The sequence below is a fragment of the Pezoporus occidentalis genome, unplaced genomic scaffold, assembly GCF_034315485.1.
Source record: "Pezoporus occidentalis ecotype Australia unplaced genomic scaffold, CSIRO_AGI_Poc_V1 ctg80, whole genome shotgun sequence".
Lineage (NCBI taxonomy): Eukaryota > Metazoa > Chordata > Aves > Psittaciformes > Psittacidae > Pezoporus > Pezoporus occidentalis.
Genome location: NW_026916159.1, coordinates 1,135,088 through 1,159,500, shown reverse-complemented (window position 1 = coordinate 1,159,500; position 24,413 = coordinate 1,135,088). Strand labels below are relative to the sequence as shown.

Genomic DNA, 24,413 nt, shown 5'->3' with positions numbered 1-24,413 from the left:
AAGAATTTATTCCTATCTACTAATTTAAACATCTACTTTTACTTGAATAATTTTTAAAAGATAAAAGACTGCATCTAATGATTCTTATGAGTTGATACAGAGCCAGTACGCATCACCTGTAAAAATGTAAATATTATTTGAAGGTTTTTTAAACAATCTAGGTAACATTGAATACAAAAGAAAACCTCTAACATTAGATATTTGATAACTTGTCTCTTATCTGCGTGATGTCACATTTAGGAAACCACATTTTGGAAAGTCAGTAATGTATTCCAACTTTAATACTTGTGCTTCTTGTACCCAAAAAAACCTCAGTAAAATCATAAAAAGGAGAAAAATGAAAAACATTTGATAAATTCTCCCACAGGAATAATTTAAAAACCCTTCTTTACTGTTATAAAGTAAAATCAAATACAACTAATATTTTATTTGAAAAATTCCACCCAACTTCTTTTTCACCCCCTAAAGAAAGATGTGCCAAAGACTGCCGAGTTCACTGGGGACTTGAAAGTTGCTATCAATCTCTACATAGAAAGCATTCAGATACTGCAGCGATGGGCAGCAGTATAAAACCCTAGAGAGAGACAAATTGATAAAATGCCCTCAGGAACAAGTTTCTTACTAAACTAAGGTTTAAACTGAAACAGTATTATTTTTCTATGTAGTGACAGTTTTTCATCTTTTAACTCTCTATTGTTTGTGAAACACTCACAAAATGAAATTTCTTTTCTAAAGGCTAAATTCTGCCGGTCCTCTTGCCATGGAATTATTCCTCATCAGATATGCAGTGCTGCAGTTTCAAGTAGAGTTGCCCACGAGGTGACATTCAGCTGCAAGCACACCCAGACTGCAGGATAGTGTCCAAAGGGAGAGCACCTCACAGGTCATCAGTATCCCAACACAGGCAGGCATCTGACCCAAGAAATCACTTCTACCAAGAAGGGGAATAAAACTGGACAACTAAACATCTAAAGAAAAGCAAACAACAACTAGAGAACATTAAACAACTGAAGAAAAAATAAACAACAACCAAAGAAAAACAAACAACTAAACAAATTGGGAACAGGTTTTTCCCCCTCTAGATGTCTGCTTTGGATATTCCCACTGCTAATGCTGAGTAAGCAACAGACACAGCAGCACTTGGCAGCAATGTGAAACACAAACCCAGAAATTCATAATACATGTCTAATTAAAAAAGTCAATGATCATCAGTTGAGTGTTAACCCCAAAACCTCAATCTATAAACTCCAGAAATACTCAGGACTGCAACCTGCCCCTAAGTCTAAGGAGCCTTGGTGAGGCTGGCTGTTACATCCCAGGCTTTCTAGAAGACTTTATTCTGCTTTGTGTGTGTGACTTGAGCCCTTTAGGTATACCTGGGTATATATAGATATACCACTCAAGTTTTTCTCTACAATCTAGTGGGCGATTAAAACTGGCACACATCCAAACACACGTATTGAAAATGTAGATCCTTTTGAACTAAAGTACTTTTTACGGAATAATAAATTCCTGCCACTTACTATGAGAGCTGGTAACAGACCAAAGCAGGGAGTATTTTTTAAAATGCGCGTTTCATAAAACTAAACTCCACATAGCTGCTAGAGAAGCTTCTGTCACATTTTCCCTTGTCTAAGCAAATAACCATCTCCTGAGAGCCCTTGAATCCCAAACACTACAAGATTTATAAAAATTAAAAAGGGAAGAAATCATGTCCATCCTCATTACCTAATATAAGTTCCAAAGGCAACTGAACAATATAGTTACTTAAATCATTAGCATTATTCTGCTAACAATATGCAGTGTTACAGGTTAAGAAATGCAGAGGTATTTGCTTTTGGAAATACATTCTAGCACTGCTGTACGAGTTCTTTCCTTGGTATCTCAACCCTCTTTTTCCCACCCCCTACAAAAAAATACAGTAGAAGTGAAAGATTTCCCTGTCAGCTTGTACCTGCTATTAAAAAAAAAAATAAGAAAGATGTAACATTTAAGCCCTAAGGAACTCCTGGTCTTCAAAAGTGCAAAGGACATACAGTTCTAGTTGAAGCTAATAGGAGCTGCAGGTGACCAGGACTTCTGACTCTGAGGCCTCAAGCTACTGTACAAAGCAGTGTCACTTTGAAATTTCAGCCTAACGTTTATCAGCAACCAACCTGCAATACATATGCATCCCCTCCTCCCACAGTATTTACTTTCTAAAAGCACCAAACAGTTGTCAGAAACACAGCTCTCCTGCAATGTTACAGACCCAGCAAAATGGGAAGCAAGCATGAAAAAATACCAACTCTAATCCTCACTGAGCACAAGCCCCCAGCCACTGCACATGATAGTATTTCCAGAGCTCTCATCTGCTGGGAATAGACTTGCTGTCTCACACTAACCTCAGCTGCTTTGCTCTTTTGTCCAGTTCTATTTCGTTCCCCATGAAGCCAGCCAGCAACATCAGCTAAGATTTTATTTTTGAAGTGGCAGCACACTGACACTAGCACCTCCAGAGAGCCACACCACAGCTTCCTTCTCTTTGCTGCCAAAACCCAAAATCTTCTGACAACAACACATTGGAGACTGGCCACCAAACAGCAAATATGAAGAAATCGAAGCCCCGGGAAGCATAAATGTAGTTGTGAATTGAATGTGTGCAACTACAACCTTAAATACTTGGAAAAAAAATGAAGAAATTAGTAATGCATAAACTGGGAAGGCAGAGTGACTCATTCTCAAGGTGATGGAGTAGCACACTATATGGGTAAACAACAGACACTAGTTACCATCCACCATCCAGGTCCTGGCACTGTCCTGTATTGCAACCTCCCATCAGGGACTTCTCTCCACTTCTGTTCCTACCCACCTTTGTGAGCCTGCCTTATTTACATCGCTCATAAACTCTTGCAGGCAAGGACTGTCTCTTACCCTGATTTCTTATGCAGCTCAGCATAGCAGAACTGCACAGTCAGAGGCAGTATGCAAGCAGTAAAATGCCAAAAAAGAAAACAAGGAGGAAGAGTATGACTGGCTTAGGAAATACAACTGCAATACCTGTATGAAAAGTTTTGATGGTCAAATGGCAGAACAAGCACCATGACTTACACATAAGCACTAAGTGAAAGAAAAATGACAACCAGAACAGCTCTTAAAAGGACGAGAAAAAACAAAACAAAGTGGGGGGAAATCCAAAACTGACAGAAAATGGTAAAGGGGTAGATTTACTAAATCACAGAAGATGGACAAAGCATAGTATAAAAATAAGGCTTCTGGCTTTCCTTCCATTCTTTTCATGCTAACAGAGCCAACACTTCATGCCTCAGCCTTTTCAAGGTCTGCCCTTCTCACCTAAGCACTGGATCACCTCTTTGTCACTCAGACTGGTTAAAAAAAAAGCATGAACTTACCTATCTCTACTGAAAGCAAATAAGAATGTGAAAATGAGAATTAAAGAGGAGGAAGGAAATAAAATTCATGTATCTCTACTCCAGAATAGCTGACTAGCACAGAAAGGAAGTTGCCCAGAGAAGGTTAAGAAATAATAAAGAGCTAATATTTTACTCTCTTGCTAAAAGACAAAGAGAGATGAAGCATAAACGCCTACTTCATCAGCTGTTGTTGGGAGCATGGCAACCATACTTCATTCCTCAACATACGTTGTAAAAATCACAACCTACATCTTTGTGGCCATTGGCATAGTTTCTTGTTCAGCTTTCAAAACTACAATAATCCACCACTGTTCATAGCGCATTTCACATATTTAAAACAAAAGCCTTGGAACAACATATTATCGACATCAGGAAGATCATCCATTTCTCTCCCATTCACAATGTACCTTTGAGACAAACAAGCCATACTTTTTAAAAATGCCGCTACTTCCAACACAACAGTAAGGGAAGCACATATGATAATGTTACAAGCCAAGATGAAAGGAGTAAAAAAATTAATGACAACAAAAATATCTAAAACAAGTCCTGGCAAGACACACAGTGTCACGCATGAGAAAACCAAAGCCAGTTGGCTCCGATGAATCTGTATCTATCAACCGCTATTTAGCTAGCACCTACCTATAAATACCTTCTTTGCTATTCTCTTGTTTATTAACAGGGTGCTGTGGATTGTAAAAGTTATTCTGAAGGACTCAAACACACACCAGTTCTTGCACGATGTTGATCAAATCATGACAATCGTTTCAAAGCACCCTTCTCATCAGTGCTTGACAGGAGGCTCCACGAGGGCCAGTGAGGCTGAGGGCTGTGCATAGGCACTGTTTGAAAGAATTTTTACCCCCCCTCTGTTACTTGAAGGATGAAGTAGTCCTTTGCATCCTTTCCCAGGTGTCCACTAAGTTTTTAATGTCTTCTGGAAAAGAAGCAATATTGGAATCTCTACAACAGTGAAAACTGGGCCCTGATCTGCCCCTCATGCAGGTGGTCACACACCACTAACACCCTTTTTACCCAGGCATCTTAGGACTGCAGACAATCAACTTCACCAGCACTGAAACAACAGTGAATTCCTCTCCTCCAGGAAGCGCATCCTTTTACGCTGCTCCATTTCTCTGCTTCCCCAACTAAAAGGCCTTCCAGGTATAATGTTGAACCAGCTAGGCTGGTTCAGGCAAGTGTTCTCAAAGTGCTCTGTAATTCTGGATGCTCCATCTAGGAGCTGTATTGGGTATGGCTTCAAATGTTTTCAAGACCTCCATCTGTTGGAGTTGTGGGTACTCAGCATTTCTGGATAACCAGAGATTAACATGCCACCTTCTGCAAATGTTTTCCCTTTATTTTCCCAGCTTTGCCTTCACTCTTGCACCACTCACACACTGAATTTGTTAATAAAGCAGCAACAACATTCTCCACCTCCAGGTTCTGTCCGAAAAGAGAATGTGTGGATGCTACAATCTCAGTAATCTAGTATAGGCTTCTGAAGGCTGAGGCCATTATTTACATGCAGCCATTACAGGAGCAAATAAGGTGTTTAAGACACCTCTCAGAAGATTAGTTAATGTTTATACAGCCTGCTGAAAATGGAGATGACTGCTAAGTACTACCATCACCAGGGATCCATTTAAGTAAATGCATGGCAGAAATTGAAGGAAACAAAACTTACTTCTTCTGTCCAGCACAACTATTGCCAGACTTATGCATACTAAAAACACCCAATAACCCATCTAACACCATATATTAATGTTTATGCTATTAAGTTTAGACAATCTTATGCTGAAAGCTTTTTAAACTACAGGAAATTGCATGTTGTGCAGGGACAACTGTATATAATTACAGTGATTTTGTAAAACAGCAGAGATATAAAACAGAAACTGAGTGGCCAGCAAGACTTCTAAGCCACACAGATAACAAGTATGTCCTGGCAGGCCAGCAGTCTACAGCTTTCTCATGGCTGTTTCTAGAGACAGGAATTATACCCATAATCTCAAAGTACAAGATGACTCAGTTGCATTGCACATCTGTATCTGTGAAGCAACGACAGGCAGGTGGGATCAGCATGTACCATTACTGCCATCCTGGAGCCACCATACATCAGCAAGATTTATTATTCTTATCCCATCTTGCAACACCAGCTGGCACCCATAGTAAAAGTACCACTGAAAAGGACACTTTTACTGGAAATATTTGGATCAGCCCCTGTGTTTCTTTAGGATGCAAAAGCTCCAAAGAGATACAAAGAGCACAAACATGAAATCCAGCAATTGCAATGCTCTTGCAGGCAGAAAGCTCCCAGCTGCTTTGCTAAAGGCCACAGCAATATGTCTGCTTTGGGCTTGTTTTCAAGAAGGACTGTTTAACAGTACTTAGTGCAGCTCTACCTTGACACAGTAAATGTCGTCTTAATAAAGCCTAGGTAAAGTATTCGGCTTACGAAGTCCTACCACACGCTTTGCCAAACATCTGAAGGACTGCAGTGCCTCCCACTTTTTTCTGATGTCTTTCAGGTATAGAGTGGTAGTTTTCTTGAATGCAAAACCAGGCAGTGACTTGTGTAAGAGCTATCAGTCTCATTTTTTACCTTACTCATTGTACTGTTCACAACCCTCTTCATCACCAGTCTCCCTTCCACTACCAATTCAGAAGTGTCATTTGCACACAAAACAAGTATATATTATACTATTCAGTTACAAACAGTAGATTGTAAGTTTGTGTGTATCTGAACATCAACAGCTGTGTAGACACATCTCAGGTGATACTAAAGGAAGTCTTGTCAGCAGTTCTGATCATAAAGTAAATACACTAAAAAACTTAGCTTCAATTAGGCTGAAAAGCAGATACAATTTTCTGGAATGAACACTGACTGAATGCTGCCGATAACACCATCTTTGCAAAATACCTTGTTCAGTTTTTCTTAAAAAGATAACACTTTCAAGATAAAATATTCTTACAAGCAATGCATCCCTGCTGTTTGTATGCTCACAATAACCTGGATTTTTACTTTTTTTTAAGCTGTGTGTTATGCTTCATTAATATGAAATCACCATCCTGCACCACAGACACATTAGCCGAGCTTCAAGTGACCTAATTCATTTTTAATATTTCATAGTTTGCTAAAAGCTGAAATGAGAGATCACTAACACAGCTCTGACACCCCCTGTCATGAATCAAAAGATGTAGGGAAAAGGTCATGTACTTACTAACTGGCACTAAACCAAATTCATCACTCTAAAATGAGAGAACAGAAATGAAGACTGCATTTCCCATTATGCTTCTCTTTTCGTAAGAGCATCCATCAACTTGCATGATACCAACAAGCAAAATTTATTCATATGCCTGTCCCCCAACAAAAGGTCAGAGAAATGTGAGAAAGAAGAAATAAGGTTTGCAGCCTTTGTCTGAGCAAGAAGTAGTTCCCTCCCTTTAAAGCAAACTCAGCAGCAACAGCCTTTGAAGACCAAAAGGAGAAACAATTCCCAACCACATAAAGAAACTAACAAGTCCCCCTTATATGGCTACGAATTGCAATGCCCCTTTTTTTTTCCCACAGCTGGAAAAATAAGAGCAAGAGGGGAAAATAGAGCAAACTTTAAACAGGCAGTTCTCTGAGCACCAGGGAATTCACACAGGCACATCATTCCAGCTTTAAGAACTGCCAAATACTGTCCTCTTTGAAGGGAAGGAGGACATTACACCAGGTGAGTCCCTGAAATCTAGATTTTTAACTCTCCTGCTGTAACTATGGATACCTAGCTTTAAAAACCTTTTGTGAGGTAGCAGTACACCAGGCTCCCTTATCTCCTCCTCTGACAAAACACCTTCACCTGAAGTCCCCTAATCTCCTTTTATCTCACAGGTCACCAATACACCACCTCAAAGTTTTGCCAGCTCTAGCACTGTGCATCCAAAAAAAAAAAGCCCTCTGCCCTACCTACTGCATCTTCAGTCTGCCTCTTACACGCCGGTAACCCTGGGGCAAAGGCTGCCAGCTTCTCACCCAGGAAGGCACCTCATGTTGTTTCAAATAACTAGAGTTTCTTGCATGCAAGTCAAACAGGACCCTATGGCTGACCCAGTCCTGCTGCCTCCCGTCGGCGCGAGGCTGCATGAGGAAAGGTCAGGCTCCCGCACAGCATCGATACTGAACTTTGAATGGCTCAGCCTGGCTGGTCTCTAAATATAGCTGGGCACAGGAAGGGCTGTGAAAGGGACTGGGGAAGGGAGAGGGACAGAAGCCAAATGAGCAATCAGTTACATAAAACAACATCATGTTGGTCCATCCATAGGCCTCTCCTGCTCTTCTCTGCCACACTCTGCAGTGGATATTTAAGTGCAGCTTCAGAATTTAGTATATTAACGTAAACTCACAGAATAAGAACAAACTGTTGTTTGATTTATACCTGGGGAGGGGAGATATGAATCTGCTGAACAACTTTTCTTCTTGAATAAATTTGAATCACACAGGAGTGACATCACTTCCACTGCATGACAGCCCATAAATCATCATCAACGACAGGGTACCATCCATAAAGCATGTGTCATGGAGACACCAATGAGGTACAGAATATCAGAGCTTTACATTGTAAACATGCAATCTTATGCGTCTTCTGGCTTCTGCTGTGATCGATATAGATCAGGTCGTTTATTTCATTCATTTGCATCTGAATGAAGTAAATACAATTAACAGAGGAACCCTTATAGAAAATCTGTCCAAATAATTTTACCTGCATAATTTTACCACCACAAATGAAACACTTAAAAATGTAAATATTTATTTTCCAAATAAACAACCACATTTGATACTGGAGTTGACTTTACAACAAATAATCAGAGAGGGAATTTATTCCTGCCTGTGCAAGCATGGAAACAAACAAGGAAGACAAGAAGAAAGAATGAAGGGGGGGGGGGGGGGAAGCCTTTGCAATCAAAAGTAGGACAAATCATCTTTTTTCTCTTATTTGACAATGTCAGGCCTGAAAAGCCTTTCAGCTAATAAAAACTTCTAGGAGAAGATATTAGACTTTACTGTAAACCAACAAAATCAAGCAGACAGTATGGCTGCAGGATCCAACAGGAGCCTCCAATATACAACCACAGATGGGACAAGCAACCCTTACTTCACTTGTCCATTTAGAAACATTGTATCTCAGAAAAGACCTACACTGAAAACTTACTTCAAATTTCGAAGAGGCTACATAGTATTTTATCTTACTAATTATACAAATAAAATCAAACCCAGCTCTCCACTTATCCTTTACTTTTAGTGGATTAACCGTGCTTACTTTCTCACATAAATTGCTAATCTTCATTACCAGGCACAGGGCTCCATGTGAGACATCTCCTATGGCAGTTAGACTTCCACTACGTATAAATCATCTCTCCACTGTGGCAGAGACAGACAGACAGAACATCTGCTTCTTGCTGTTCAGTCTCTAAAACCATAAACCAGAATAATGATAAATAGAAATTGTAGCCACAGAAAACTCAAAATGCTGTTAAACATCAGGTGAAGTATGTCCTCATCCACTCATACAATTTCTTTTTGACAGTTCTTTTTCCCTTTGTATTTTTTTCTTTAATATAAAAACCTGCATATTGTCCAGCTGCCCTGGTTTCGCCACAGAGAATGGTATGTGCTTTGTGGGCCTGATTCTGCCTTCCTGAAGGCAACTGAAGCTCTTTCATTGATACTTTTTTGAAAGGAAGCAGAACAGATCCCTCTCATTATAACTTCTATTCAATAATATTATTGTTAATCAGCTACTTAAAATACCAGTATGTTATTCTGCATCAGTAGACACCATTCTCAAGCAGATACGATGCATACTGAGAGTAGCTTTCTGTAGAAAAGTGTTTACTTCTAAACTTCCTTCCATCACTCCACCTTGTCCATGAGTGGGAAAGTAATTGCAAAACATCACTACACAAACCCTCATGATGTAGGCTTGACAATATCCAAGTAAATCACTGTTCTCAGTCTCCCTTCTCTGCTCATCTGCAGTCTTTGGTATGAAACAACTATATCATAAAAGCTCTTATTCACACATGCTTTTGATATTACACTATTTAATCACATACAGCTGTAGCTGATGAGATTGTTACAAAACACAATTTTAATGCAGCACTGGAAGAAAGTTCTGGAGACACATTAACCATTTTCCTCTACATCAAATTTCTAACATTAAGAGACTTTTCTTCAGTAAGAAGAAAATAAAAAAAAAACAGCTCACTTGTTGGCTTTTTTGTTTTTAAATCTGCTTCTCTTCTTGGACACTCTGGAGTGGGCTTGCTTGCAAGTGAACTCAAAGCGCCTGCCTGGAGTGTAGATTGTGACAAACCCACTTCCCCCACACCAAAAAAAAAGATAATTAAAACCCCCTGCTTGCAATTATATGCAAAGGGAATGCTACCCAGGCTACTTGCAGCAAGACCTGAAATGAACTCCAGCATTCTACTTGGAATACATCTTTTCTTACCTGCTTTTTAATTTGTAGAAGTTCAAGAACTGACATTCCAATAATTTTTACCAAGATACCATCATGCTTACTTTGAAAGACCCCCATGAATTAAAAAGTTCAGTTTGCATTGTGCTTAATTTTGAAGGGGCACCTTGTATAAAGTGTTCTAACACTAACAATCCTACTAACACACAGCATTTGCCGCAGCAAGATCTATACAGACTAATCTGGCAAGTGCTCATAACTCCCACCTTTTGGTAAGGAAGCAAAATATCTGCTTGCAAAATAAATATCTGTAGAATACAGTAACACACAAATGTTTGATAGAGTGAAAATCTAAACTTTCCCACAGGTTGGTTGAGGGGGGGGTATTTTTTTTAATTGTTTTTATTTAAACAAGCTTGCATTGAAGCAACAGATAAATGGGGAAAAAAAAAACAAAACACCAAAACATTCAACATTATTTTAATATATATCATGGTGTCCCTTACAGCAACAAAAGTATTCTAAACCAAGCATGTAAGGGTAAATGGCAAATGGTAACGGAAAACAAAATGAGTTTGTATATTTCTGCATTTTCCAGAGGAACATAACTTTTATCTTACTTACTGTTTAAAGCAACTAGCAAAATATGAGAGATATTAATATTACTGTCAGAATTACAGCCAGGCTTAAATATTTTTAAATGGCATTTAAACAAATTCATATTTCTTTCAGACAGTTCTCAGAGACATTTAAAACACACTGTGACATACTGAACCAAACAGAGGCTAAGTGTGAACGAACTTCATTCCTAGAAATGCATTTCTCTATTTGCAAGTGTTTGCCTTTACTTTGGCATGATCACATGGGCTCCAGCTAGACTTTTGAGCTCTGGCAGCAATCCAAGCTGCAGATGGTTGGAAATGCAGCCTGAAATCAGTGTGTGGTTGATGAATTACTCCTTACACCTGACCCCTGCTTCACACCAGGCACCAAACACAATCTGAACACTACCAGCCAGAGAAGCCCTGTCAGGCATCTCCGTATCTGGAACAGTTTCTTCAAGGCCTTCTGTATGGCCAGATGGCAAAAAGTGGGGAATGCCGTAAACTCGCTAAACAGAAACATGAGTGACAAAATAGCACAGGATTCATAGGTACAAGGTGAAGAGAAGCAAGAGCTTTGCACCAATTCCCAAAACATGCTTCCTGAAAGACGTTGACAGAGTAAGGAGGGAGGCATGCTCATGACATGCAACTGAGAGAGGTCCCCAATTCCTTCATGCCAAAGGATGCCCTAAAAAGGGCAAAAAAGAAACATAACAAAACAGATACACACCCTCACATCTGTACCTGTAAAATTACTTAATGGAGCTTAAACTCTTCTGAGTTTGAATTTCCCAATTGTTTTTTGACTCAGCTGGGGCACATATCTGTCGCTTCACAGACATGCTCATTAAGCCATTCTTGCCTGCAGGCCAGTCTTCAGACTTTCCATATCCATAGAGACAGGATTTTATTCATGTAGGTGTTGGGAAATCACATTTCTTCCTTTTGCATGTGTTCACATGTGCATCAGGCATAGAGATGAAGAGGTATTGAGAGTACAGTAAACATCACCTCTCTGGAGTATTTCAGCCTTCTGGGTAGCAAAGTCAACACAAAAGTTAAACTACCAAACCCAAACCATGACTAATAGGTAAGAAATACTTGGAGAATGCATGAAAGCAAACCACACACAAATAGCTCCTAAACTGGCATATATTTACCCGAAAAGCAGGTACAGCAATCGCAAACCAAATAATGTCCATCAGCAGTTAGCTGTGGCACCTCCTCCTTTCTACACAAGTGATTCAGAATTTTTCAGTAGCCTGTTTGCAGAAAAAGCTTACCCCAGTGCTAGGTCTAGCCATAAACTGCAGAGAGCAAAGAGAAAACACAGCATTGACCAAATTAGAGGCTCTTTCAAATATATTCAAGTAGATACGTTAATACTTTTCACATCTTTACATGATCTTTCATGGTGCTTAGTTTTCTTCTGTGCAAATTGGTAAAGAGAAAAGAATTTGCTTTGGCAAGCAAGAAATTAACGAAAGAAATTCAGACCACAACACAAGATTTGGCATCATTATCATTTCATATGCGACAATTTACAACATATTCCTGTAAACCAGTTTTTTGAGGAGTTATACCATCAGCAGGGATGCAACTAAGGAAATTCACTTACCGTCTCCAAATAAAATCAAAAACTGTTACAGATTCTCATCAGATATACATGAGCTGAACCACCTTCATGCAGTATTCTTTGCAGAAAGGACACATGACTGCCCTTCACTTACAACAGTAATAAAAATGTTTATTCTGAAATAACTATGACAACAACTGGACTCTGCTCTCAGGATCTGCTTAAGACTTTCAACAGTGTACTTTCAAACTGCAATTGTCAGACAGCATCATGCCAAAACAAGAAAAGTAACATTATGCCTTTCTTCAAACTCAGTGCTTGTCCTTAAGAAACATATTAAATTCCTTACACTTGTCTCTTTAAAATTATCCTACCCCCCCCCCCCCATTTAATTTTTGGATAACAACAGGCTTGCTTAAACCTGCAATTAAAGTTTAAGCGTCATGGTGGCATCTGGTAATGAAGGAACACAAGTAAACTGGATAATAAGAGTGCATGCTCTATGTTCCACAAAAGGCCACGAAACACTAAAAACTTACAGCAATCGGACAAACATATGGAATCCATTTTTTCTATTTATAATCCCATCACCCATCTAGCTATTCATTTACACCATCTCTGTGCAACAACGAGCTAGCTATGTTAGAAGACACAAACACAGACTGTACCTGAGATCTTGAATAGCCCTGTGCTCCCCCATGACAAGGATGTGATGTACAGTAACACGGTACTTCTCAAAGAACAGAGACAACTTCACCAAACAAGCAAAGCAAAAACAGTGCTTCACCCAAATATGCTGGGGAACATGGATTTCCAAACTTTGCTTGTTGAACGTGCTGCCGCGCTGCATTTCACAAGTGGTACACAAATGCCATAAGAAAGCCTAGAATTTCTTTCTTAATTATAAATGAATGGCACTCCCCCCTCAGCGTGCATGACTATGAGCAGAAGACAACATTCTTTCTGTAGAGCTGCTTCCATGCAGCTTTTGGAAAACAAAAAGCCAGAGCTCATAGGATGGCTGGAATCATACAGGAATCATATTAATACGTGCTGCTCCAATAGGTATGATAAAAGATACAGCTCTCCACCACAACACTGTTTGATTACCTATTAGCTTTAGAAATACAATGCATCTAACTGCTTTAAAATGTCCCAGAAGCTGATGGCTAGCTTTAAAGTAACAAAATCCAGATGCTGCCTGTCTGCACTACTCTAAACTCTTAAGGTCTATAGAGGAGAAATACTTGTACACGTGTGTCTACATACATGTATTTATGTTTATTATTTAGGTTTTATGTATGCACTTAACTGTGGAGCAAGGAAAATAAGAAAACTGCCATATAAAAATGCATCACCAATTTGAAATGTTACCTGTTCTTCCAGCAACAGTGCATGTGTGCAAAGACAGACGCACACGACTTTTCACAGGGTTGATAATTTTATATACCGGCTATAAAAGTGGTTTAATTTATTTTTTTAAAGCACCGAGTTTAAAAAAAGCTATGGTACCAAAAAGCTATTGTTACTATTTTAAGCCCAAATACAAGGTTAGTTTTCTCAAAAAGCTTATTTTACAAAGTTTAAAAATGAGCAAAAAAAAAAGTAAAAGGGAAATAAAAAAATAAAAAGTAAAAAAAAAAAGTCTGGCTAAATGTAAGCTACGTGAGTAAAAGGCATGGAATGTCCAATATTTCTCCTCCAATACTTGAGGCTATTGTTCTTTCAAAAAACCACCATCAATTGTTTCATGTCCTTGGCTTGCCAGGTTTTGAGGAATAGCATCAGCCTGCATCCCCCAATCCCCCAAACAGTTAAAGCTATGGGCAGTATTGCAGTCAAGCTAGTGACGGGCTGCTGCTGCAACAGCAACAATACACACTAAATGGTCACAAAGGTAAAATGCAATTTGGATCGACCTTGAAAGGAAAAGAGGGGAGAAAAAAACCAAATCAAACAAAACAATGCACCACCCGATATAAATCAGGCCAAAATACAAAATTAAAAAAGTCTAAACTTTAGACAAAAGAAAGAAATAATAATCTGCACGACACAAGAAACAGCAGAGCAAAGAAGTGAGAGATAACCCTGCCATGAATTACAAGGCTGTAATCATACTGAGTGGTTCTGGTGTCATTGCAACTTCAACCAGCCTGAATTGCCATTTTTACAATTAGTTAATTTATATAATGCAGTAGGGCTATAAACATTAACGGGAAAGTAATTTTTATTGACAAGGAAATACAACTTATCCTTTCAGGACTACAGCCAGATCAACATGCTTAAAACCAAAAGTCTGGAGAAGTCAGCCTCCCCTGTGGCACTTCACCACACAGAGACGCACATATCAAATGTCCCATGTGTTAGATTTGCCACAGAAGCACAATGTGTGTATGTGTATGATATGCCACACATATGTGTGCACCCTGCCTATTCCCCCCTCCCCCCCAAAGGACGTTCATTTATTGACTGAAACTGTTAATCTGGGGGGTGAGGTCAGGCTTCAGAACAGTATCCCCCCCCCCCCCTTTTTCTTTTCCTATATACTTCGGGGTTTTTTAAATTCAGTGTTCTAACAGGGTTTGCAAGCTTTCAGTTTAGGGCTTTCTTTTGTTACTGTCCCTTGGTCACACAGGAAATCTTTTCAGAGAGCAGACTATTATACAATGGCATTAGAAAAATAAAGCTTTAATTAACTAACGCACGGCCAGGTAGCACCAACTTCCCTCGTCTCTTTAGGAGACTCAGGCCTGCTTTCCAGTCTGCTAGCATGTTAAAAATTATTAAGGTAAAAATAAAGGAAAAGTCCGTGCTTGGATACACTCTCCAAAAGTAGCCACCCTCTATTCCTAAACCTTTTAAATACAACCGAGTACAGCCGTATCATCCTCAATATTTAATTAAGTATTAAAAGCAGTGCAAAACACTGAAGCAAACTCTGCCAGATTTACACTCGGTTAGCTCCAAGCTCTCCTCCGAGCTCCACAGCATCTCCTCCTCAGCTGATTAAAAGTTTGAGTTGCCACAGACAGCTTTTCTAACAGCAAAATGCTTTTAAGCTCCGAATAGAAAGCAGAAATCACTGGAAGAGCCACCAAAAACAGTGTTTTGTGCCTGATACTGACCAGAGCAATCTTTATCCCATGCCATAGTAAACACACTACCTGCCCGGTGTTACGCTAGCGTTAACCGCAGCGGTCTCCCCAAACAATAAAAGGAATTAGCCGACGCCAGCAGCCCTTGAGGAAAAATAAATAAATAACACAAAATAAAAAAAAAGACATGAAGAGCAGGGCAGACAGTAAGCTTTCTGCCTCTCTCATGCCTGCCTTCTGCCTATCAGCTCGGGTCTGCGTGACACCGAACCCGAGGAAGCGCCGGAAAAATCGCCGAAGAGGCGAGGCGAGCCCGCAATTCGCGCCGCTCCCTTCCCATCACCCGCCGAGCGCCCGGCCTCGCCGGCCCCTACCTTGGTTTGGAGATAGTGGGGGTAGTAGTAGGTGTACTGGGGGTACATTGGCTGCTGGTCCAGGCGTTTGCCCATGTAGCTGGAGTCCTTCTGGCTGGTGCAGGGAACTCGTTGGCAGGGTGTAGTGCCCCAGGGCCTTTCTTCCTCGCACGCCGCTATTCCTGACAGCGCGGGCGACTGGGGAGGCTGCCGAGACTTCCTCGCCGTCTACCGCGCGTTACTTCCAGAGCAGCCAAAAACGCGCCCGCACGCACATATACGTGTGTGTGTGAAAAGAAGGGGGTGGGTGAGCGGGGCGGGTGGAAGCCCCTGCCCGGCTGCCCGCGGCGGAGCAGCCCGCCTTCCCCGCTGGCGGCAGCGAGCGGCGTGCCTCCGGTGGCGGTGCCCGCTGCCCGGCTCGGGAGGGAAACGTCCTGCGAGAGGAGCCGAGAACACAGTCCAACTCCAAGCCTCCGCAGAGCCGCCCGCTCGCTCGCTCTCCTCGGCTCGCCCCGCGCTCAAGCCCTCCCCTCTCGCTCCCCACCCGCCCCACTTCCAACAAGAAAAAAAAAAAAAATAAAAAAAAAAAAGACAAAAAGAAAAAAAGAAATGAAAAAAAAAAAAGAAAAATAAAAAAAAGGGGGGGGAGGGAAGAGACTTCCCCAGCCTAGTTGCCGCTGCCTCCCTTACGGAGTGACATGGTGCTCAAGGTTTGTCCTGTCTTTCATTCAAACCCCCTCCGCGCCGCGCCACCGGTGGGAGGGACCTCGGCGCGCCGCTCCCCCGGGAGGTCGGCGCAGGCCACGCGGCCGCCTCCGCGCCCCCGCCGCGCCCGCGGTTCCTAGCGCCCCGATGCCGGCCTCCCTCAACCCCTGAGCCCCGCCGGCTGCGGCCTCGCGGGAGCGGGGAGCGCCGGAAAACGGCTGTGGGACTCGGGAAAGCTTGCCGGCGGGGGAAGAGAACCCCACAGCGTTTGATTTTGTATTATATTGTTTGGATTTTTAAGCAGCAAGAAGGGGAAGGTCATGAAGCACGGGCGCCGAGCGGGAAAGTCGTCGTCGTCCTCCCTTTTACCCCCCTTCATAACTACTCCACACCGTCATTCGGCACTTCGCGGAGGGGCGACCCGGGGCCAGACATATTAAATACATACTTTGTCAGCCCGCTTATATAAGACTCGGTTTATTTAAAGTTGGAACAAAATGGAGGAAGAGGGTAAAGAGGCAACTCACCCGGCCTGACTTACGGGGGGCCTTAGGCCAGACGTATGAACATTCCACAGTGCCTACCAAAATTACCCGCTGCTCTGGTTGACGTTTTGGACCGCAGCGGCAACCCCGCAGCCCAGGCCCAGGTGTGAGACCCGCACCCGGCCCGGAGCCGCACACCTGCCGCAACACCCTGGACCTGTGTCAGCCCCGCGGCCACAGAAGTATTTGTCCTCCGACAGATTCGGAGGAAGAGTTTGTCTTGCAACAGGACTATAAATTACCAATAAGAAAGTGCGGGAATAACAAAATGTTTCCTCTTGTGCACAAATCACAGCGTTTATCTCCCTCTTTTTTTTTAAATCACTTATTCCTTTAACGTATCATCAGATTCCTGGGCCTTTCTACAGCGGCTTTGCCTATTTATACTTTTGGTTTTGTTTTGTTTTGTTTTGTTTTTTTTTTGGGGGGGGGGGATAATGTGGGCAGCAGTTTCTTTTTGTTTTTATTTAAATCCTCGGTAGTATTGCAGCAGGATTGTCAGCTGCTGTATTATCAACCAAATTGCTCCAGAAAAAAAAAATATAAAAAGAACTTCTTTAAAGGGACACTTCTCAAGGCTGGTAGAGCTAAAATTAGACTTGCCAGCTGTGTTTTGGTTTGTGGGCACGTGCATGCACATGACAGGAACATGGAAATATCACACTTTACTCTGGCAGTTTGCTGTTTTCGTAAGCAGAGGGTTTCGTTATGCATTACTATAACTGCCCCATAGCCAGTGAGTTCACAGGAAGCCATACACACATGCTCAAAACACTGCCCATGCATCTGTGTGAAATCAAGCATCAATAATTATTAATTACTACTATTTAGGTACCACTCCTGTATCATACAGTGGAACAACATGCCATGCATACACAGGTATTTGCCCCTCTTATTTCAGGAGAAAAACTTCTGCAGAGTGCTCTGTTCCCAGGGCTCTGCATAGGCATTAGCTGGGAGCTCTTGCCCATCCAGACAAGCACAGTGGAGCACACTGCTCCAGCTTCCAAACTTGCTGAAATAGATTCAGAAGAAAGGACTGGTTGAGTAAACTAATGTAGTGTTTCCAATTCCTACTTAAATCCAAGCTGGTCAGGACAGTGCGATCACTTGGAAGCTCAGGGCAGAGGTGAATGAAGAAGGAAGATAGGAATGGGAGAAGAGGCCCCCAGTTTCCATCTCCAGGTCCTATGGTATATATTGCTGCTCAGCTTTAAACACATTGCATCTCATGGTAGTGACATGAGTGATACTCCAGTGATACTCTTGCTTATGCTCTTTTTATCGCCCCTCCCTCTGCTTTTCCCAAGGGTGAAATAGACTCAGGGTTGGTATCTGCAGAAGTGAATAGTGATTACTTGACGGTACAGTGATACTTCGAGCCTGACAACTTTCAGACTGTTCTTTCAACTGCCAGAATTAAGTTGTGCTTCTCTCCCCACCTTCTCACTTTTCCCTCAGGATATTAATGCAGTTTTTCTTGTTAAGTGGTTTGCTTGTAGAAGTGCATGTAACCAGATTTGGGGGAAGAAAGAACCTATATGTACAGGGTGAAAAAAAAAAAAAATACTGAGGAAGTAGAAAACCATGCATTCTGACCAAGAGAGCTATCTGAACGTGAAAGGCTTGTTGTGGCCATTATTTTAAGGCCAGGAAAGACCAATTTGGCTATGTCACCTGACTACTGAGAGTATTTCACATCATGCCATAAAATTCCAACACACTGCCCATCAGACACTCTGGCCAGGAGCACCAGCAGTTCTCACAACTAGAAAAACGTCAGGAGCTGCAGAAGAAGACAGACTGTTACTTGTGTAGGTAACAGCTCCACTTCCCTCCTGCTCTCTCCCAGCAAGTCTTATATGCACAGATGGTTTGCTTTTCCCTTTTCACCTGTAATCCTGACAAGGTGCTGAGAAGCGTCTACTGTTTGTTCTGAGTGCTCAGCACCTTGCATGACTCAGCCTTTGGAGATGCAAGATAGAGTGGAGGCAGCAAAAATAGGAATTCAATATAAAAGAGTAGGGGGCCAAGGGGAGAAGACGGGAGGCAATATAGCATAGCAAAAATGCAAATGAACAGCCACAAAAGCAGATTTAGATAGCACACAGCCTCTGAACAAATGCTAGTGCTGGAAAATGGAAAATTTCCATTTGCAAAATACAGACATCAAAAAGATCATCTGTGACTTGGGAGCACACTGTTTAAATAGAATCCCCTTCATTTTCTGGCCTGTGCATTTGAATAACCGAATCCACTTGCAAACTGAAATAGCAGTTTGCCTACCGAGTGTTAAGTATAAATGTTCCTCAAAAGAAAAGACAAGCTGTTCGATCCCAGTGAGCAACAGCAAAAAAACTTCACAACTTTTTTTCCTCTTATTGGAGGCTTGTTATCAATCCCAAGCCAGGCCCACTCCTGGGAATTGAGCGAGCAAGCCAAGTTGCAGCACACCTGCAAGGGTACTGCTGCCTCTTGTGATGGCAGCCTGGTGGGAGACTCACAAGACAGGCAGGCAATAAGGATCTTTTGAACAGGAAATTTAGAAATGAAACTTGGCAAAAACCAAAGCCGTGGACACAAAACCTAGAGTTAACTGACAGGGAAAAAAAAAGAGAATGCTTCTCCTGGCAGGCTGAAGCACAGAAATTACGCATGTTTGGGTGTATTTTTACTTTTCATAAAATGCAGAGTTCTTCATTCATAAAAAGTGAGTTAAAAGAAAAAAGTGGACATCGAGTAGAAGAAAGTAATGCAGAGGCTGTTATTTGCTAAAATACACTTCTACTTACACTTCTTTCTTTCTGCCTATCCTATGAAGACCTTCTAGAGTCATGGGTATCAGCATCAGGGAGCAATTCAAACAATTTCAAGCTCCTTGCTCTTGAAAAGCAGCAATACATATTCTAGAAATATTAACTTTTGAGACAAAATTATGTCAAAATTGTCTAAGTCAGGACTAGGGAAAATTGGCTTGTTGAGAGCAGAAATACAGCTGCCACCACCTAAAGCAACAGAATAGGTTAAAGAAAAAAAAGAACAACAATTATCTCAGGCTTGTGTTTTTGACACTGTCTCTCTGCTTTTATTCTCTCTATTTACTCATTAAAGCTATTTCAAAGGAGACAGTAGTGATGCTTGACAGCTTGTTTACAATGGGATACAAGAAGAATACTGATTTTATTTCTAGATCTGACAGCTCCTTCAGTCCAGGTACCTTAAAACTATATTGATGAACACTGAATCTTGTTCTTTAATAGTTCATTTATCAAGCTGATTTGCCTAAGGATAGCTAACTGAATTTCTAACAAGTGATATATCCTGGTGCAACCATCAGTACAGCATGTGATAACAGTGGAGGAGGTGGGGAAAAAAAGACACACGCACAAAAAATCCCCGATCAAACACTTAGCTTAACAACGACAGCATTAAGTATCTGGGATCAATAAAATCTCTCTGAAGTGGGAGATGCCACCATTTTCAGCTGCCCTCTCACAAGAGAGCAAACACCACTGAGGGTGGCTTTCTCCGCACACACACCTCCCCTGCCTGGAGAGCCAGGTTTGGTCTCCACTCTTCAGCACTAACCATCAAAGCACCACAAAGTCCAGAATTAGGCACAGCTGCAGGTGGCCTAAAATAAATCTAGAAGAGTTAATGTATGGGATTTTGGACAACAGCAAAGGCTTGGCATTTGCCATTAGAGTTTATTATTTTTCACTTTATCATCTGTCTTAATACTGTGGTTCAGGTATTTCCATTGGTCTACTTTTACCTAAAGGCCCAATCTTAAAGGAAATCTTCAGACAGCAGCAGAGTGAAAAATTTTGGGGGAAAGCAAACAACAGTGAGCATTCACTGATACCAAATTGTTTGTGTTTTCCATCTAATATAATCTCTTGCATAAGCAGATGAAACCAGCAGCCAACTCTGTGTTAAAGTCCTCTTTCTGCAGATGCTAATGGATGCAACCAAAGTAAATTATCTTATCTTACTCTTTTGTCTACAGTCTGTTTCCGATGCATTTCAGAACCCTTGCAAGTGTTAATTCATTCTGTGAGGTGGAAAAGAATTAAGTAACATGACCAGTAAACAGCAAGGCCCCAACTGTCACAAAGAATGGTGGGTTCCTCTCCACAAACCCTCATTGCATGGTAAAAGCCAAAGCAAATACAACTAACAGAGAAAAGGACTGGTACTTCCTTTCAGATCTGGAGGAGATTCATGGGGAGATAAAGCAAAGGGATATCAAAGAAATGCAACATGAAGAAATGGAGAGCAACACTGACTGTATCATATCACAGTGTATCCTCAAATAGGATCACATACCAATAATCTAGGGCTTTCAGAAAACACCAGGATTGTACACAGGCTAGAACACATGCCTTTCAAAGGTGGTATTTTCTATAGCAGCTCTATATCACAAGTTAGTAGATATTGCTTCTAGTCTTGAGTGTAAACTCTTAGGATAAAAATGTCAAACAAACCCCCAAACAGTAAAAGGACTAACCAAGGCTATTTCACTCTCACAGCATATTAATTTAATGCTACCAGTATTATATGTGGTATGATTTCAGAGGGATAAAATTCTCCACTTCATACCTTCCTTCCCTCCGAAGTCCTGCTTACTAGCCACCTTCCCCACCCCTCTGTTTACTTAAAATCAGACTGTAGTCAGGGAACATGAGATTTTTTTCTTAAGGAAGTTTATTTCTGAAGGTAATGGGGAGACATAAATATGCTACCTGTTTACTGAGACTCATAAACACATATGAACACAGGCAATTAATTGTCACTGAAACAGTGAACACGGAAAATCCTAGCTTTTTAGGGCATGTTTAACTAAATGTTCACCCATCATGTACTGAATTACTTAGTGAGATACTAATTTTGTGCTCCAGCTGAGGGTAATCACAGAACAAACCAGCATTATTCCAGTTGCTCTATGAAGTTACAGCTTAAGAACAAAGGCCAGCAGGAGTCGAGCCTCTCAACTTGAAAGGAATTATCTTTTCCTCTAATTGAAGTGAGGGCTGTTTTGTTTTGTTTTTTCTTTCCTTCCTCTTGCTAAATTTCCAGCAACACTCCTTGGCAGAAGGTCTCTTTGCAATGGGGTTATCATGGTTAAAGGCCAGGAGCAGAGCCTTATCTGCCTGGGAAAGTTTACTAACATAACTGCACCAGCATCCTCGACAGCTGGAATTGTGCCGCATAATGCTTCACGTGGGCAGTCTTACCCGGGGGAGCAATTACACTGGTAAATGCCCCTCTTTACCTAAACCCAGAATGACTTGAGGTTTGGGTCCTGTTCTCCTGCTGGTACTGCCCCTGACCTACACCATGACCTTGGACAAACCACTTTTTCTCCCTCCCTTCTGTCTGTCTCACAAGCTTCAACTGGAATCTCTGTAGTGAGAACAATCTCTATGTTTTTACAATACCACAGGGGAGCCTCCATTTTGGTAGGGCACCAAAACAACACATCATCAAAAATCTGTAACAACGAATGTAAACAGCTTGTTCTTCCACTGTCCAGACAGCTGCTGTTAAGAACTTAACTCACAGGCTGTGGCATTTTTTTGCATGGAAAAAGTTAACAATAGGCAAGAATAGAGGGTCATTTCAGGCTACATTCCATCACTATCAAATATAATACTTACTGCTTTCTCCATACTTAGCCTCCCCAGCATGCCAAGATACATTTTTTCTTGTCTCTTTCATATCTGGCAGGCTTGTTTGCCCGCTAACCTCTTGAGCTAATGCTGGCTGTAAATAAGGCCTGAAGGAGCCTTCACTAATAATTTCTATTATATCTGCTAATAAACCCGCTTCTAAAATGCAGTATAATTATGGGTCTACCCTTGCAATTTAGTCCAAAACTGAATTCAAAAGTGTTTGTAAAAATATTTTGACATTATGACTATTGAAAATTTTACGGTTTTCATGAAGTATGACCATTTTTTCAATTTAGTTCAGATTTTTATTTTTGATTTCTTTTTCATACAAATTTTGCCTTGACCCAACTGCAATAAAAATTTCTCTATGTGGTCCCCTTCAAGAAGGACAAATTGAAGTTTAAAGAAGTCTCTAACATGTTTTCCAAAATATCTTAAGCAAAACTTTTCTCTACACATGTACGAAAATATTGTTTAGGAATTACACAGATTAAATACCACTATTTAAATCAGTCTCTAGGGAAATGTGTTCATCAGTTGTTCGGGTTTAATTGAAGTTCATGCCTGGCAAAAGCAATCTGAACTTTAGCTTACCCCAGTAAGCCCTACAGTAACTCAGAGTCTATCCAGACCAAAGTATTTCATAAATAAAGAAAAAAATACAGCTTATGAGAAACTGCAATCTTTGGCCATAACAAAATGCTATTCTTCTCCTTCTCACCTAAAACCAATCAGAAAGTGAAGTGAAAAGTTCGTAAAAACGCTTATTAAGACCTCTAGTGCCTTGTTATCAGCATGTAAAGCTTCCCTGTGATATTATAAGAAAAATTCTAAGTGTCCACTAAATATGGAATCAAAAGATTGTGCATAATGATTCCCAACAGAGGGGGAATTTCCAGCTCTCAAATTCTGTCTCAGACAGATAGGGAGAAAATGCATAGCAAATGGAGAAGTACAGTACTGAGAACTGGGTTAAAAGTTCCGCGTGCAGGTAAGCTGGAGACTTGAACCAGTTCTCCTTTTTTCAAGTCGGTTCAGTCTTTTATAGGAATAATAGCATTTTTTGTAATGGACAGCTTCCATTTACCACAGAACCAATGCAACCTGCTGTGCAAAATCAAGCCTTATGTCACGCCAGATTACTGTCCATCATAACCAAAGAAAATGTCTTGAACTGAATATATTTGGTTCAGGAAATCTGTATTTTGTCAGCTGCAGTATAGCTCATTGTCCATTAAACAGTACCAAGCCCATTCTGAACAGAGCACTCTGTAGAAATGTTTAAACTCCCAATCCTATACTTGTCAACTTTCCAGAGCAAAAGCGAGGGTGATACTTGACATCTAACAAAAGCAGAGTTAGGACTGCCACCTTCCTGCACCACAGAAATTCTTTGGGTAAGAGATAATTTGTTTCCTGCAAACAGGCAGTTGCTAATTATAGCTCAAATCTTCCCTCTTTTTTTCTTCCATCACTTTTTTTCTTCTTCTTACTCCCCTCTCTGGTGCATCTTCAGTCTTGTTCACCAAATATCTTTTGCCTTAAAAAAAAAAAAAATCTCATCAAATCTCTACATTCTCCTTCTAGAAGTTACCTGTTTTGAGAATAATTTGCCTGTCATCTTTTATATATTCCAGCTGGGGTTTTTAATAAAGCACAGGTACTCAAGGCTACTGTATTTTTATTAGGAGATGGTGGAAACTTTATAATGATTTCTATTCACATTCAGCAAACGCTCTTCTCTATTGTTCTACCCTATTCACCTCTCCCAACATTCTATTCCCAAATCATTTTTACTCTGTAATCCTTCATCCATTTTGTCTCTTCTTCATTCGTGTCCCCACCTAACCCCTGTCTTGCCAGCACAAGTACTTTCCTTTTCTTAACCTTTTCTCCATTCTTTTTTTTGTTGCCCTGATTCCTCAGTCACAGATGCTTTAGGCTCTGCTGATATTTTCTTACTTATGTTACATTTCTTTGACTGT

At 41.0% G+C, this 24,413-nt stretch overlaps 2 protein-coding genes across 11 annotated transcripts in view; one reads left to right on the top strand and one right to left on the bottom strand.

The window, feature by feature from the left end:
* The window catches only part of RBMS3 (RNA binding motif single stranded interacting protein 3), a 729,877-nt gene that overhangs the window by 438,863 nt on the left and 266,601 nt on the right, over nt 1-24,413 (bottom strand). For 4 of the 10 annotated variants that reach the window (XM_062603537.1, XM_062603538.1, XM_062603539.1 and 1 more), the window contains exon 1: nt 15,525-16,057. The exons of the other annotated variants lie outside the window; for them this stretch is intronic. In XM_062603537.1, the coding sequence (XP_062459521.1) occupies nt 15,525-15,599 (75 nt within the window). In that variant the 5' untranslated portion in view covers nt 15,600-16,057. Of the gene's footprint in view, nt 1-15,524; nt 16,058-24,413 lie in introns of those variants that run through there. 10 annotated transcript variants of the gene reach the window in all.
* LOC134155902 (aggrecan core protein-like) overlaps nt 1-24,413 on the top strand; it is a 667,433-nt gene that overhangs the window by 628,010 nt on the left and 15,010 nt on the right. The gene's annotated exons all lie outside the window — the stretch shown is intronic.